The 12,146-nt window shown below is 40.4% G+C and overlaps 1 protein-coding gene across 1 annotated transcript in view; it reads left to right on the plus strand.

Annotated features, from left to right (window-relative positions):
- The first annotated feature begins 866 nt into the window (after positions 1-866).
- Positions 867-12,146, plus strand: part of LOC140233952 (uncharacterized) — a 49,216-nt gene continuing 37,936 nt past the window's right edge. Inside the window, exons 1-3 of the mRNA XM_072314040.1 lie at positions 867-1,031; positions 2,814-2,915; positions 10,605-10,742. Of these exons, the coding sequence (XP_072170141.1) occupies positions 891-1,031; positions 2,814-2,915; positions 10,605-10,742 (381 nt within the window). The 5' untranslated portion in view covers positions 867-890. The remainder of the gene's footprint in view (positions 1,032-2,813; positions 2,916-10,604; positions 10,743-12,146) is intronic.

The following is a 12,146-nucleotide window of genomic DNA, read 5'->3' on the forward strand; positions in this document are numbered from 1 at the left end:
ATGTGTAGAGTCATATGCATGATCTATTTTTTTATTTACATAGTTTGCAATAGTTTAGGTCATATCTCAAAGAACAAAAGAAACACCAAAATTTGATATCATAATTTTTTCGATCACGCCACCAATACAATGTCACGCCTTTACGTTTGCCTATTATTCCATTACGCTGATGAAGTGTTTTTTTTTTATTCTAATAAGACTGGCTGACAAATAGTAAAAATTGTAATAATGGTTAACATTACTACTAAGAATACTCCCTTTGATGGTATTTAAGATTTGGCTCTATCACGGGATTTGAATTTGAAATCAAAGGGACTATACAGTACTGGTTGAGGTTAGGATTAAGCTTGTAACGTTTTGCATGTTTTGCGAGATATTCAGAAACCACGCAATGAAATGTTAAAGAGCATACAATTCTAGGGGAATCAAACTTTATTTGATGAAAATCAGTTTCGAAATGACTGAAATATCTAAAAACAAGGTAGAACAAAGAGATCCTGATAAAAGCATGTCAATTTTATTAGGATCGCTTTTTTGGATATCTTAGCCATCTCAAGGTCAATTTTCATTCTTGATAAACAATGAATCCTTTTGAAATTACATGCTCTTTTGTATTTCATAAGAAGTTTCTCATTATCTGGCAAAAAAAAAAAAAAAAAATGTTATAAACCTGAATCCTCATGTCAACCAGTACTGTACCGTCCTTTTAATAAGTAACAAGAGCTATGTCTTTTGGCTGTCACGCCGTTACGGTGGCGTTCATTTGCATGTAAATGCTTTTATAAAGGGGTAGAATCTGATTGATACATCTATAACCGGACATAAAAGAAGGCAATTTATAATCCATTTATGTGACAGGTGATGTGGAAAGCAAGGATTGTAACTGTACGATGCCTAAACTCTATGACTGCCCAACCGTGAACCTAGAACTTGTCCCCGACCCCCTAGGATGTCATCTCCTCAAGGAGGAGCTGAGCACCAGGAGTTTCTCAAACATTACCTGCGGGAACGACACGTCCTTGTCCAACGGGGTAAGATAGTTGTTGGTTTGATTTTTTCGCTATATTGGTTTATATATATATATATATATATATATATATATATATATATATATATATATATAGCGAAGAATCAAGAAATAAACTAGTAATGCATTATTTCGCCAATAAGAATGAGTTTATTGAACAACTCAAATTTTCGAATTTTCAAATCCTGTGTATATGAGTGCGCGCTCTTCATGTTCAATTTATGTTTTGGTATTGACATTCCCCGTCGAGACTCCTGAAGAAGGTGGAGGCCACCGAAAATTTGAGTTGTTCAATAAACTCATTCTTATTGGCGAAATAATGCATTGCTAGTTTATTTCTTGATTCTTCGCTATATTGGAGCCAATACGTGAATTCGCAAACTGTTTGGACCTAGACTATATATAATTATATATATATATATATATATATATATATATATATATATATATATATATATATATACAGTAATTTTACATGTGTGTGTGTGTGTGTTCGCGTGTGTGCGTGTGATGTAGATTGGCGTTTAACCAGGTATATAAGAATTTTATTCGCCTTTACCGTCTCAATATTTCCTTTAGCAGTACGAAACTGGGGGAGGGGTAGGGTTCGGGTTGGTTGATAATTTCTAACGCTATTTGTCTGGACAGTTTGCTTCACATCTCATACAGGTAATAACATGCATTCATTCATTCATTCACACACACACACACACACACACACACACACACACATACACACACACATGGAAACTATTAATCATACTTGATTGTCTTTTTCAAGGGTTTTTTTTTTTTTTCCCGCAGAATTTGACTAGCTGCTCGTCTTTCAGAGTCATTTCTCCGGAAAAACAACAACAACAACAACAACAACAACTACAAAACTATGACAACGATATGATCACAATCGATTTCTGTTTCAGCAGCTCTATGTGTGGGTGCTTGAGAAGCAAAACCATTACATGTTTAAGTTATCACACTGACGAAAAAAACGATTTATGATGGCACGTTTGTGCTTTTACCTACCAAAAAAAAAAAAAGACCATTAATTCCACTAATAGGCAGTCCCGTCATTGGTCCTTATTCGTTCTAATCATTGGACTTAAACAAAAAGAAAACAAACACACAAAACGATTTCATTTTTCAATGTTGGTAATTGCCTGAAAAAGGAAGGGCAGCCGTACATTCCTCTATACATTCCAAAATAAGGTCGCAGTTATAGGAGACCTCCAGATGATTTTCAGCCCTTTACATTTGACCAGTTATAAAGTAGTTATACCGAGTTACAGCGTTTCAGAATTTATACTGGTCGGGATGAAGAAAAAGAATATTTTCAAAATTTATAACAAATTGCAATGAACAAGGATGGTGACATGGCAGTCTAACCATAAGAATGCATGAGTAGGGGCTCGAGGAGGCAGGACAGAATAAGAAGGGATGCACAGATTATACAATGGTGAACTTGTTATTAAAGCAAACGGTGTTGTAATGGAATTACACTGTCACATTTCTGAAATATGTGAGGCTCTTATGTCATCAACCGTCAACACGCTTCAGTGTTATTTTTTAAAGATTTTGAGAGTATTGGTTTCTCTGTTTAAGTACCATAATAAATTCCACATGACGCTGTCGATTTATGTACTACGTGATGTGAAATTTTAAAAATCGCCTGGAATGCTCCTTTGAATACCCTGCCCTTATGGTTAAAACGGAACGATCCATGATGTTCTTTTTTTTTATCATGTACGTTTTATAATGATTCAATCATGTCCAATCTGCTGTTGAACAGGTCAAGTTCGAAGATTCGAATGAAGAAAAATCGCTCGTGTTCGAGAACGAAGGCTGCATGACTGACTTCTACTTTGTCGTCTTTTTGGATGGCGGTCAGCTGGTAAGTGAACATAGAAATACATAAATCATCATTACGATACAGCTGAATGTAAAATACTGTAAGGAATGTAAACTGCTGTGCTCTCTTCGCTTTCAGAACTGCTGCCTCTAATTGCGAAATATTTCTTTACAATACCTAGATATGAAGAGTGGCTAGCACCAGTCCTGTTGACTATCATGACGATACAAATGACAAAAACAAACGAATATATGGAGATAGTTCCCTTCCCAAACGTGCGCGGTGCCTCATTGTGGGTAGCATAAAATATACTGAAAGAAATTAGACTGAGGCGGACGTTGCTCCGATCTTAAGTCTTCCTTTTATTCAGTCAAGCTTTCGGCCAGTCATCAGGCCTTCCTCAGGATCTGCATGAGACGTGTATCATGAAAGATGCACGTCTCATGCAGATGACGTGATGTCCTGCGTCACAGCACCGTGTGCTAATCTTCTCTGTTGGGCTATATACATTATGTCCTGTTTGATCATGGCTGAGTGTTATGCTACGGGTGTTCTACTGTGAGTCTGAAGTTAGAGTGACTCTATAATAGACTCTATAAGATATTACAAAAAACACAGAGCACTCCTAATAAAAGATTGGACCCATCTCTTATTAGGATCGCTTTGGTTTACTTTGTTTTTGGATGTCTCAGCTATTCTAAAACTGATTTCCATGTAATAACCTATTAATTTCTCTTAAAATGGCATGCGCTGTACTATACAATTATAAGTGTTTTCTTGATATTTCGCAAAAAGGTTAAAGGCCCTATTCTCATCTCCTCCAATAATATACAACCCCTTAACTAAAATCTGATCCCTTCACAAAGCTGGAATTTTGACTAATGTATTCGTAATTATGCTTCATTGTAATTTGTAAATATGGATGTATGCATACATGATTGTAATTCTGTTCAAAAAAAATTACCAAGGTGGAGTGTCAATTACGCCTTCATCTACGTGTGTGCAGGTGCGTGTGCGCGTCCGAGTGCATGTGTTTGTATAATATTATATACTGATTATGCATGCAAGGCTATTCAAAATTATACGAAATTGCTAAAGGCCGTGTCACACATTTTCGGGCAAGCTACGCGGGCTTGTGGCGAGGAGGTAGTTTCCAGCACGTAGAATATTTTCCGCGGGCGAACAAGAATGTTTGCAATTGAATTTTCGCACTTGTTTCTTACCTACTAGACGCGTGCTACTTAGCTTCTATACTTGCGTGCATTCCGTGTGACCTGCGTGAGAGCTTTGAAACCGATCCGTTTTCTGTTACGAGTGACTTATGGGTACTGAGAAGTACCTGCGTTGGAGTTGCCTGCGAGGTGCTGCCGGTAAGGGTCTCCTACTGGTGTTTTGCGTGTACCTCTGCGACTCACCCGGAACAAGTTTTGAGCGTGCTCAAGGCCTTGCCATACCGTATCTGGGGAAGTTTTGCGGCTTGACTTGCGGGGATACAAATTTGCTACCCGGAGCTCTCCGCAGTTGGTCCGCACCTGGCAGTACCCAGCGCGTATCTCGCCTGTAGTTGCCCGGAGGTTCTCACGCAAGTCCGATTTAGCCGCAGCCAAGTTTTGAGCATGACCAAAACTTTTTTCCGGGTGAGTCGCGAGGATGCCCGGAGAGGTCCACGCATAACGCCAGTAGGAGGCCCTTAGCGGCAGCACTTCGCAGGCAACTCCCACGCAGGTACTTCGCAGTCCCCGTATGCAGCCAAGATAATGACATTCCGTGGGACTTCTGCCATTCCTTCAGAGGAATTCCTTCACTGAGTTGTCAGTCCCACGCGGAGTGGTACAAAGGTCACACAGTATACCCGCAAGTAGAATTTAAGTAGAACGCGTAGTAGAGCAAGTAAGACACATGCACTGACTCGCCCAAATCCTTGTTCGCCCTCAGAAATTTCCGGTATGCTGGAAAATCCCTTCACGCAACAAGCCTGCATAGCTTGCCCGGAAAGGTGTGACAGGGCCTAAACATGGTTGGGGGTAAAAAGATTTGCGTGCACACCTCCGGGTGACTACGGGTGAGATACGTGCTAGGTACTGTCATGTGCGGCTCATTCCGGGGACCTCCGGGTATTAAAAATTGTTCTTCATAAGTCGCACGCAAAGCTTTCCCGGAAAGGTGTGACACGGCCTTTAGGCTGTAAAAAAAATTGATTATGTTGCCATTACAATTTATGTGCAATTTCCCCGTTGTCAAGAGCAAGTACAATGTATGGAGAGAATTACAACACGAATTTGAGCATAATCGTGTATATAGACTGTGTTCTTCAATAGTGTTGCACAGACTCGCAGCCACAGCAAAAAAAAAAAAAAAAAAAAAAAAAAAAAAAAACCACACACACACAGACACATACACACAAACAATACAACTTTTAGCTCATCATTTCACAATCAAAATGTAAATTGTTAATGATTTCGACTTAAGAGGGTTACACTTCACTCGATGAGTCAGACAAGATGACCTGCCTGGATTGATCCTTCTGAAAACAACACAGTATCCCACAGTGTGATAACCATACACACTGTGAACATCTCTTCAAAATTCGACCGTTTTAACAGTGTGAACACAATGGGAGTCGTCATTTCACAGTCAGGTGTGAAACAAAGCAGTATTATGTGAACTCTTTAATGGGCAAAACCACAACACAGTGTGCAATTATCTTTACACTGTTAAATTCGAGCGTTTTCACATAATCGACTATATTAACACATTGTGAACACACTGTGGGATACTGTGTTCTTTCCAGCATTGGTGGTGCACTCCACCATGCTTTTATCGCGAAAGCTGGAAAGCTTTCAGGACATATTTCATATCTTTTATATCGTGTTTGATTATGTCTAAAAGCTTCATTAATCGGAAGCCTTCCTGATACTGATGTTAGCCACTATAGATGCTAGCTACAGAAATAATCTTGGGCTCTATAGAGTCACAGCGCAAAGCGAGCGATGGGATGAGAAAAAAAAACAATTTAATTTCAATTCTAATTTCAATTCGCTTATTATCATTCTTCTTTTTCCAACAAAAGAAAATACAGAATAAATCAGGAATCATATAAAAAACCTACATTCGACTTTGCAAAAGTTAAATTATACAGATAAACATAAGACTGCATACTGGCAAATGCTTCAGTTGAGGAAAAAATATAAGAGGTTCACTAAAAAGCAGGTTTGTATATTTCGAACCACTCAAAAACAAAGAAAGATGGCGGCAACTTAGTGTAATCCTGAAATTCAAAATTCACATTCAAATTTGTTTCATTTCCATTAAATAAACAATGAAAATTAATATACGATGTATAAGCAGAGCATCGTTGTAATGAGTGCAAAATCGTAAATTGACACAATGCATGGGATAATGAGTACAAAATGAAGACAGCTCCTTTAATTCAGTCCTTCTATCAATGTTTATTGTTCTTCCCAGCGTGTCCATGGTAGAGATAGATGATATGAGGAAGTAATAATAAATTACTTGAGAGACCAATACAAAGGAGACGAAGACTTGACTTTCGCATACGGTTATCAATATTAAAACTTTGCATAATTGAGCGTCAGTATACGGTGATACCTACAACTTTATAGTTCTCTCTTTTTTTAAGTATTTCGTTTCTCACTGTGGCAAAGACAAAATATAAGAATATTTTTACACTTCTTTTTGTTTATGTCGCAGTCAGTCTTGAAATTGAAGGTATTTTTATATTTTCATTTGTAATTTTGATGATGTTGATTAAGTGCATTTTTTTTTTCAAAACTCCCTTATCGTTTTATGTTGGGGAAATAAAAAGCGTTTAGCTGAATAGCATTTGGTTGAAGTTTCTACTATCATGCTTATACAATCCAAGTGCTGTAAGCTTTCAATCACTTCATGAACTTCAACTACTTAAAGCCAAAAAAAAAGTTCTGGTACGCCTGCAAAAGTTGTCAAATTTCGCTCCCAAATGTGAACGTATGACTAGGAAATGTGCGGAATAATGCTGTAATAACAAATGGGCAACGACGAAAATGCGAAATATTAACCAAAAAGGTTCAGTTTCAGAACTTACCCGAACGGGGTCAGGCTAAACTCGGACTCGGGGATAACTCGGCCTCGCTTTGACGGCGGGCTGAGTTGTATTGGTTGTCCCTCTGGAGTGTAGTGTTGTACTATGGGAGCGGCCTGTATAAACTACATTGTAGCGCTTCGCGTTCTGGCTACTCGCAGTATTATATGGTCCGAGTAACCTGTTGTTACAACGCGCGCATCAAAAACCTTTTTGGCGCTCATGCAAAATAGTGTGCGCCTATCAAGCACCTCTAAAAACCAAGGGGAAGTCTTCTTCTTCTTGCTTATGAGGCAGCAGCAGCTAAATAATGTCCCTCAATTGTTGTAGCCAAGTTACAGTCTGTGGAGTAGGGTGTGTCAGGTCCATGTTGTCAGGAGGGCGGAGATCAGGGCACTCACTCAAGATGTGTTGAGCAGTCTGTTCTGGTGCACCACACTGGCAAGCTGCTGACGGGCGTAGCCCCCAACGATGCATTGCTGCATTGAAACGCCCAACTCCCGTTCGAATCCGATTTAGAGACACCCACTCACTCCTTGGGAGGTTTGCTCCTGGGGGGACAGATGTATTGGGCGTGACAACGAGTTGGGCAGGTCGTTGGGTGTCTTCCCAGCTTGTTCTCCATGTCTGGCAGATGTTGAAGTCTGATCCTCTCAGCGTTGCTGCATGGCGGGAGAAAGGGCGGCGAGACTTCAGTCGCTGATGCCGCTGACCCAGAGTTACAGAGCCCTCAACTACGTCGTGGAGGAGGTCGTCCGGGTTGCTGGAGGCCTTGGTGACCAACCTATGTGTGTGATGTTCTCGGCGCATGGGGGCGGGAGCGATGCCTGAGAGAACAGGTAGGAATTCTGTTGGTGTAGGCCGGAGACATTCTGTAATTAATCTCATGGTGTCATTCAGAACTGAGTCAAGTTTCTTGGTGTGAGAGCTCCTACACCACGCAGGGGAAGCGTATTCCGCGGCACTGTATACCAGAGCTAGCGCACTAGTGCGGAGAGTGGTTGCACTGGCACCCCATTTTGAGCCTGCAAGTCGGCGAAGGAGGTTGTTCCTTGAAGACACTTTTGCACTTATGGCCTTGAGTTGTTCCTTGTAGGTCAGCTGCCTATCCAACTTCACTCCAAGGTAGGTTGGTGTAGCATTGTATGGAAGAGGTGTTCCATCAAGAATGACACTGAGTTGCCGATTAGCCTCTTTGGTGTTCAGGTAGAAGGCTGTTACCGTTGTCTTGGACATGCTAATCTTGAGTCTCCAGATCCTGAAGTACTTCGCGATTTGCGACATATCTGCAGTGAGGGTATTCTCTACATTTGACCAGGCTCTGTCAGAGTGAAGAAGGGCAAGATCATCTGCATAGCCATACTGTCGTGAGGTTGTGAAGGGGATGTCACTGATGTATATGTTGAAGAGCAAGGGGGATACAGGCGCGGTGGAGCACCCCAATTTGCATCTCATTATCGCCCCGTTCTATTTGAATTTCCAACGGGCATCCACGGCTGCCCGAAACTGTGTGCATGAAAAAGTCAAATCTTTACCTTCTCCTTGTGCCGCTATGCGTGCCGCTAGTAAACTCAAACTTCCCACACTATCTAAGTTTTTAAAAACCTTCCTTTTGATGAAAAAATTATGAAATTTGCTGCACTAGAACTTGAGATATTAAAGCGTTTTGAAAATCACCTATCGCAAAACATGCTCTCTGTTTTTTTCCGACTGGACTATGGCCGGGCTCCAATGTGTCCGAAACTGGCAACATAAGTTCATCAGGCCTCAATCCATATATGGTGAAAGTTTTCGCTTTGTACCACCTGTACTTTTTGAGAAATCAACTTGTTTCTACAGGGTTTGGAATAGAAAATTGTAGTCGGCGAAACAATTGAAAATGACGTCATTTCTTTTCCCGTAATATTGGGCATGCGTGGTACGTGAGATTCAGGATTTCGTGCTCATTGTTGGTTTGCATGTGACGCAGTCAATTTTGCTGAGTGTCGCACGGCGGTGATTGCTGAGCTGCTGCCGCGCACGCTGCATGCAGCAATGCGTTGTGTGTGCTGTGACATGCAACGCCACAGTGACGCGATTAATTATACATGGGACCGACCTGTACGCTTTGCGTTCGTGTCATTTTTGACATCACCTGTTTTTTTTTTTTCCGACACAACCATGGCCGGGAATATTATGGTATGAAATTTAAAATGCAAGCAGATAAATAAATTTCGGTGTACTTTGTTTGAATGGCGCTTTTGTTCCGCAATCACACTTCGTGAATTTTAGGATGATTTTCGAGGCATATTTTTGGTAATTTTGCTCGCCAGGTTTTCGCTAAAATTTCACATTTTATCATTGTCAAATCCTTTAATATGTTATATGTGCATATTCGGACATGTTTTCAAATTCAAACTAACTCAATTTTAATCCGAAAATAGGTTTCCTGAAATTGTTATTAGCTTGAGAAGTTGTTTACTTTTTCTCAACTACGCGAGTACATGTTGTTTACTTTATGCAAATGAGGCTCGGCTGCCCATGGATTTCTGCGAGATAATTGGGGTGCTCCACCGCGCCTGGATAGTACAGAGCCTTGAGGGGAAGTGATAAACAACAACAAAAACTTCAAAGACCGCGCGTCTCAGCAACTGAGGTGATGTGCGTATAGGCTTGAGGACCGCGCGCTGTCCATTTTTTTTGTATAGGATTAGCACGCACTTTCCTGTCTGTTCAGTTAGGCCTCGTTTGGTATTATAGGCCTACAGTAGAATATGGCGATCACGAACTGCGTGTAAATTGTCTGATATAGGGTCGAGTTTCCCCTGAGACCGAGTTAGTCTGGTTCCGACTTATATTATTTTTCTCAAAATACTCCAAAACGACTCATCATTTTGGCAAGCCGCGTCAGCCAGGTAAGTTTCTTTGTAGACTCTTTCGATATATTGCAAGCAAATATGAAATGGTGCCAGACGGGTTCTCAAGCCCTTACCAGAACTTTGTTTTCACTTTAAATATGATAATCAATATTGGTGTGATGTAGTTTTTTTGTTTGTTAGCGTTTTACAACAGCTGAGGTATGGTTGAGGAAAAAGAACAGATGAAAAGCGAAGACAGTCCAATACATTATGAAGAGCTTGATTCCAAAAGACGCTAAATCCATTGAAAATGATGGATTTATGTATATCATGGGTGTATATTCATTAATCTTAGATGCGTCATCCATTTTTGTAGTGTTTGATAATAGTCATCTTTATACTCACAAAGACATCATACTTCTCAGTATGTTTTAAATACTGAAAACAGATCTGTATACAGTAACCCTAGCAATAGCATCCACAGCAGCATCCAGTGGCGGATCCAGGGGGGGGGGGGGGCGCAACCGGCGCACGCCCCCCTTTATTTGTCGTAAAAAAAAACAAAAGAAATAAAAAGAAAAACAATGAAATGAAACCCGGAAGTAGCACCAGAAATATTAGTCACGCCCCCCCCCCCCTTTACAGAATTCCTGGATCCGCCCCTGGCATCTGCATGAAAGGGAGTTTGAAAGTTGTCTATCTTACTAAGAAATTTCTCAATATTGTATATTTCTTGTAAAAATAATTCTTGTAAAAATAATAATATGCGAGTACGCGAGGGTTAAACGTTATTGCCTGCGACAACATCAACAGGTGAAGACCTTAACTCTTAAGGCAGGCGAAAACACGAACTCCACAGGGGTGAAATTTGAAGTGGCCTACGGCTACACCGTACCTTGCAATGACCAGCCCACCGTGAACACCCTTCTCTGGCAGTACATTACCCCAGGGGTAAGCGTGAATCTATTTGTACCCTTTGTAAAGTTCATGTTGCTCCTCTCTTTCTCCCCCCCCCCCCCTCAATGTCTATGTCTCACTTTAGTTTCACATTATCGCCAATATTTCTGTGCCTACAGTTTCATTCTGTCACTATCACCTTAATCATCACCACCATCACTATCATCTTCATTTTTACCATTTTCTTACATCATTATCCTACCATCATCAAATTAAAATTTACCGTGTTGAAATTGATCATATTTTTTTTTCTCACTCTCTTTGTTTTTTAGTATCCATGCACTAGAATATAAAGCTAATGCAGTAAATGTTAAGGTAGCTTCCCCTATTCTACTTATTATACATTTCTACTCCCCCTGAGGTTCCCTCCAAGATTGTCTGGGCTGTCACGTGTTCAAGCAACCGTTTCTAATTAATAGCAGTCCTTCTTCTGCATACTTTCCTTGTCTATTATTTTTGTGAACTATATAAATTTTTGTTAATGTAATCAAAATATACATGCATTTCTTCGTTCAAATCAAATACACTGTAAACCATAGTTACATTGGTGTTTTCTCCAATAGTACCATGTTGAAGAAAGTCAAATCAAACAAACAACTACTTGCTCTGTTAATTTTATGGAGTAAAGATCTGATGGTGCGAAAAGAGCAATCAGTTCTTTTTATGATTAGAAACAAACCACATTGTTCTATGTAGTATACGTTTATTATTTCAGGAAAATGATGTCATTGAAACATGGTAAAACAATTGATAGATAGATTGGAAAAGAAGGGAAACTAAGAGTATTGATGTGAGGAAGGAAGAGTAGAAATCAACAAACCCAAAATGATAAATAATGTTATCGTCTGTTCAAGCTTCAGTATACAGAAACGCAATTGTTTGTTTGTTTTTTTAATCCATGTAACTATTGAAGCGGCGCTCACACTGGCAAAAGATCGCAAAGTTTATAAGATCGCGATATTTAAATTAGGGCGGTGGGTTGGCTCAGTCGGTAGCGCGTCTGCCTCACGATCACGCGGCCCGGGTTCGACCCCGAGTCTGGACTGAGCAATGTTGAGTGTAAGCATACCGTTCCCTCTAGCAAGAGGCAAAACACTCTGTCCCTCGGATAGGACATAAAATGGAGGTCCCGTGTATGAGAGAGTAACAACTCATGCACGTAAAAGATCCCGCTTCATTCATTCATCGCAAAGAGCAGGGTGTTTAACCCGGTGAAGTGGTCCCACCTCACATCCAACTGGACCCCATGGAAGACCAGCTGTTGCAGCTGAATATGGGCTATCCAGCCATCTCCTCAGATTGAAATGAAACAGTAAACAGTAAACAAAGAGTAAACAGTAAATCTCGATCTTAAAGATTGCAAAGATTATAAGATCGCGATCTTTTGCCAGCGTGTGC

The sequence above is a fragment of the Diadema setosum genome, chromosome 10 (assembly GCF_964275005.1).
Source record: "Diadema setosum chromosome 10, eeDiaSeto1, whole genome shotgun sequence".
Taxonomy (NCBI): domain Eukaryota; kingdom Metazoa; phylum Echinodermata; class Echinoidea; order Diadematoida; family Diadematidae; genus Diadema; species Diadema setosum.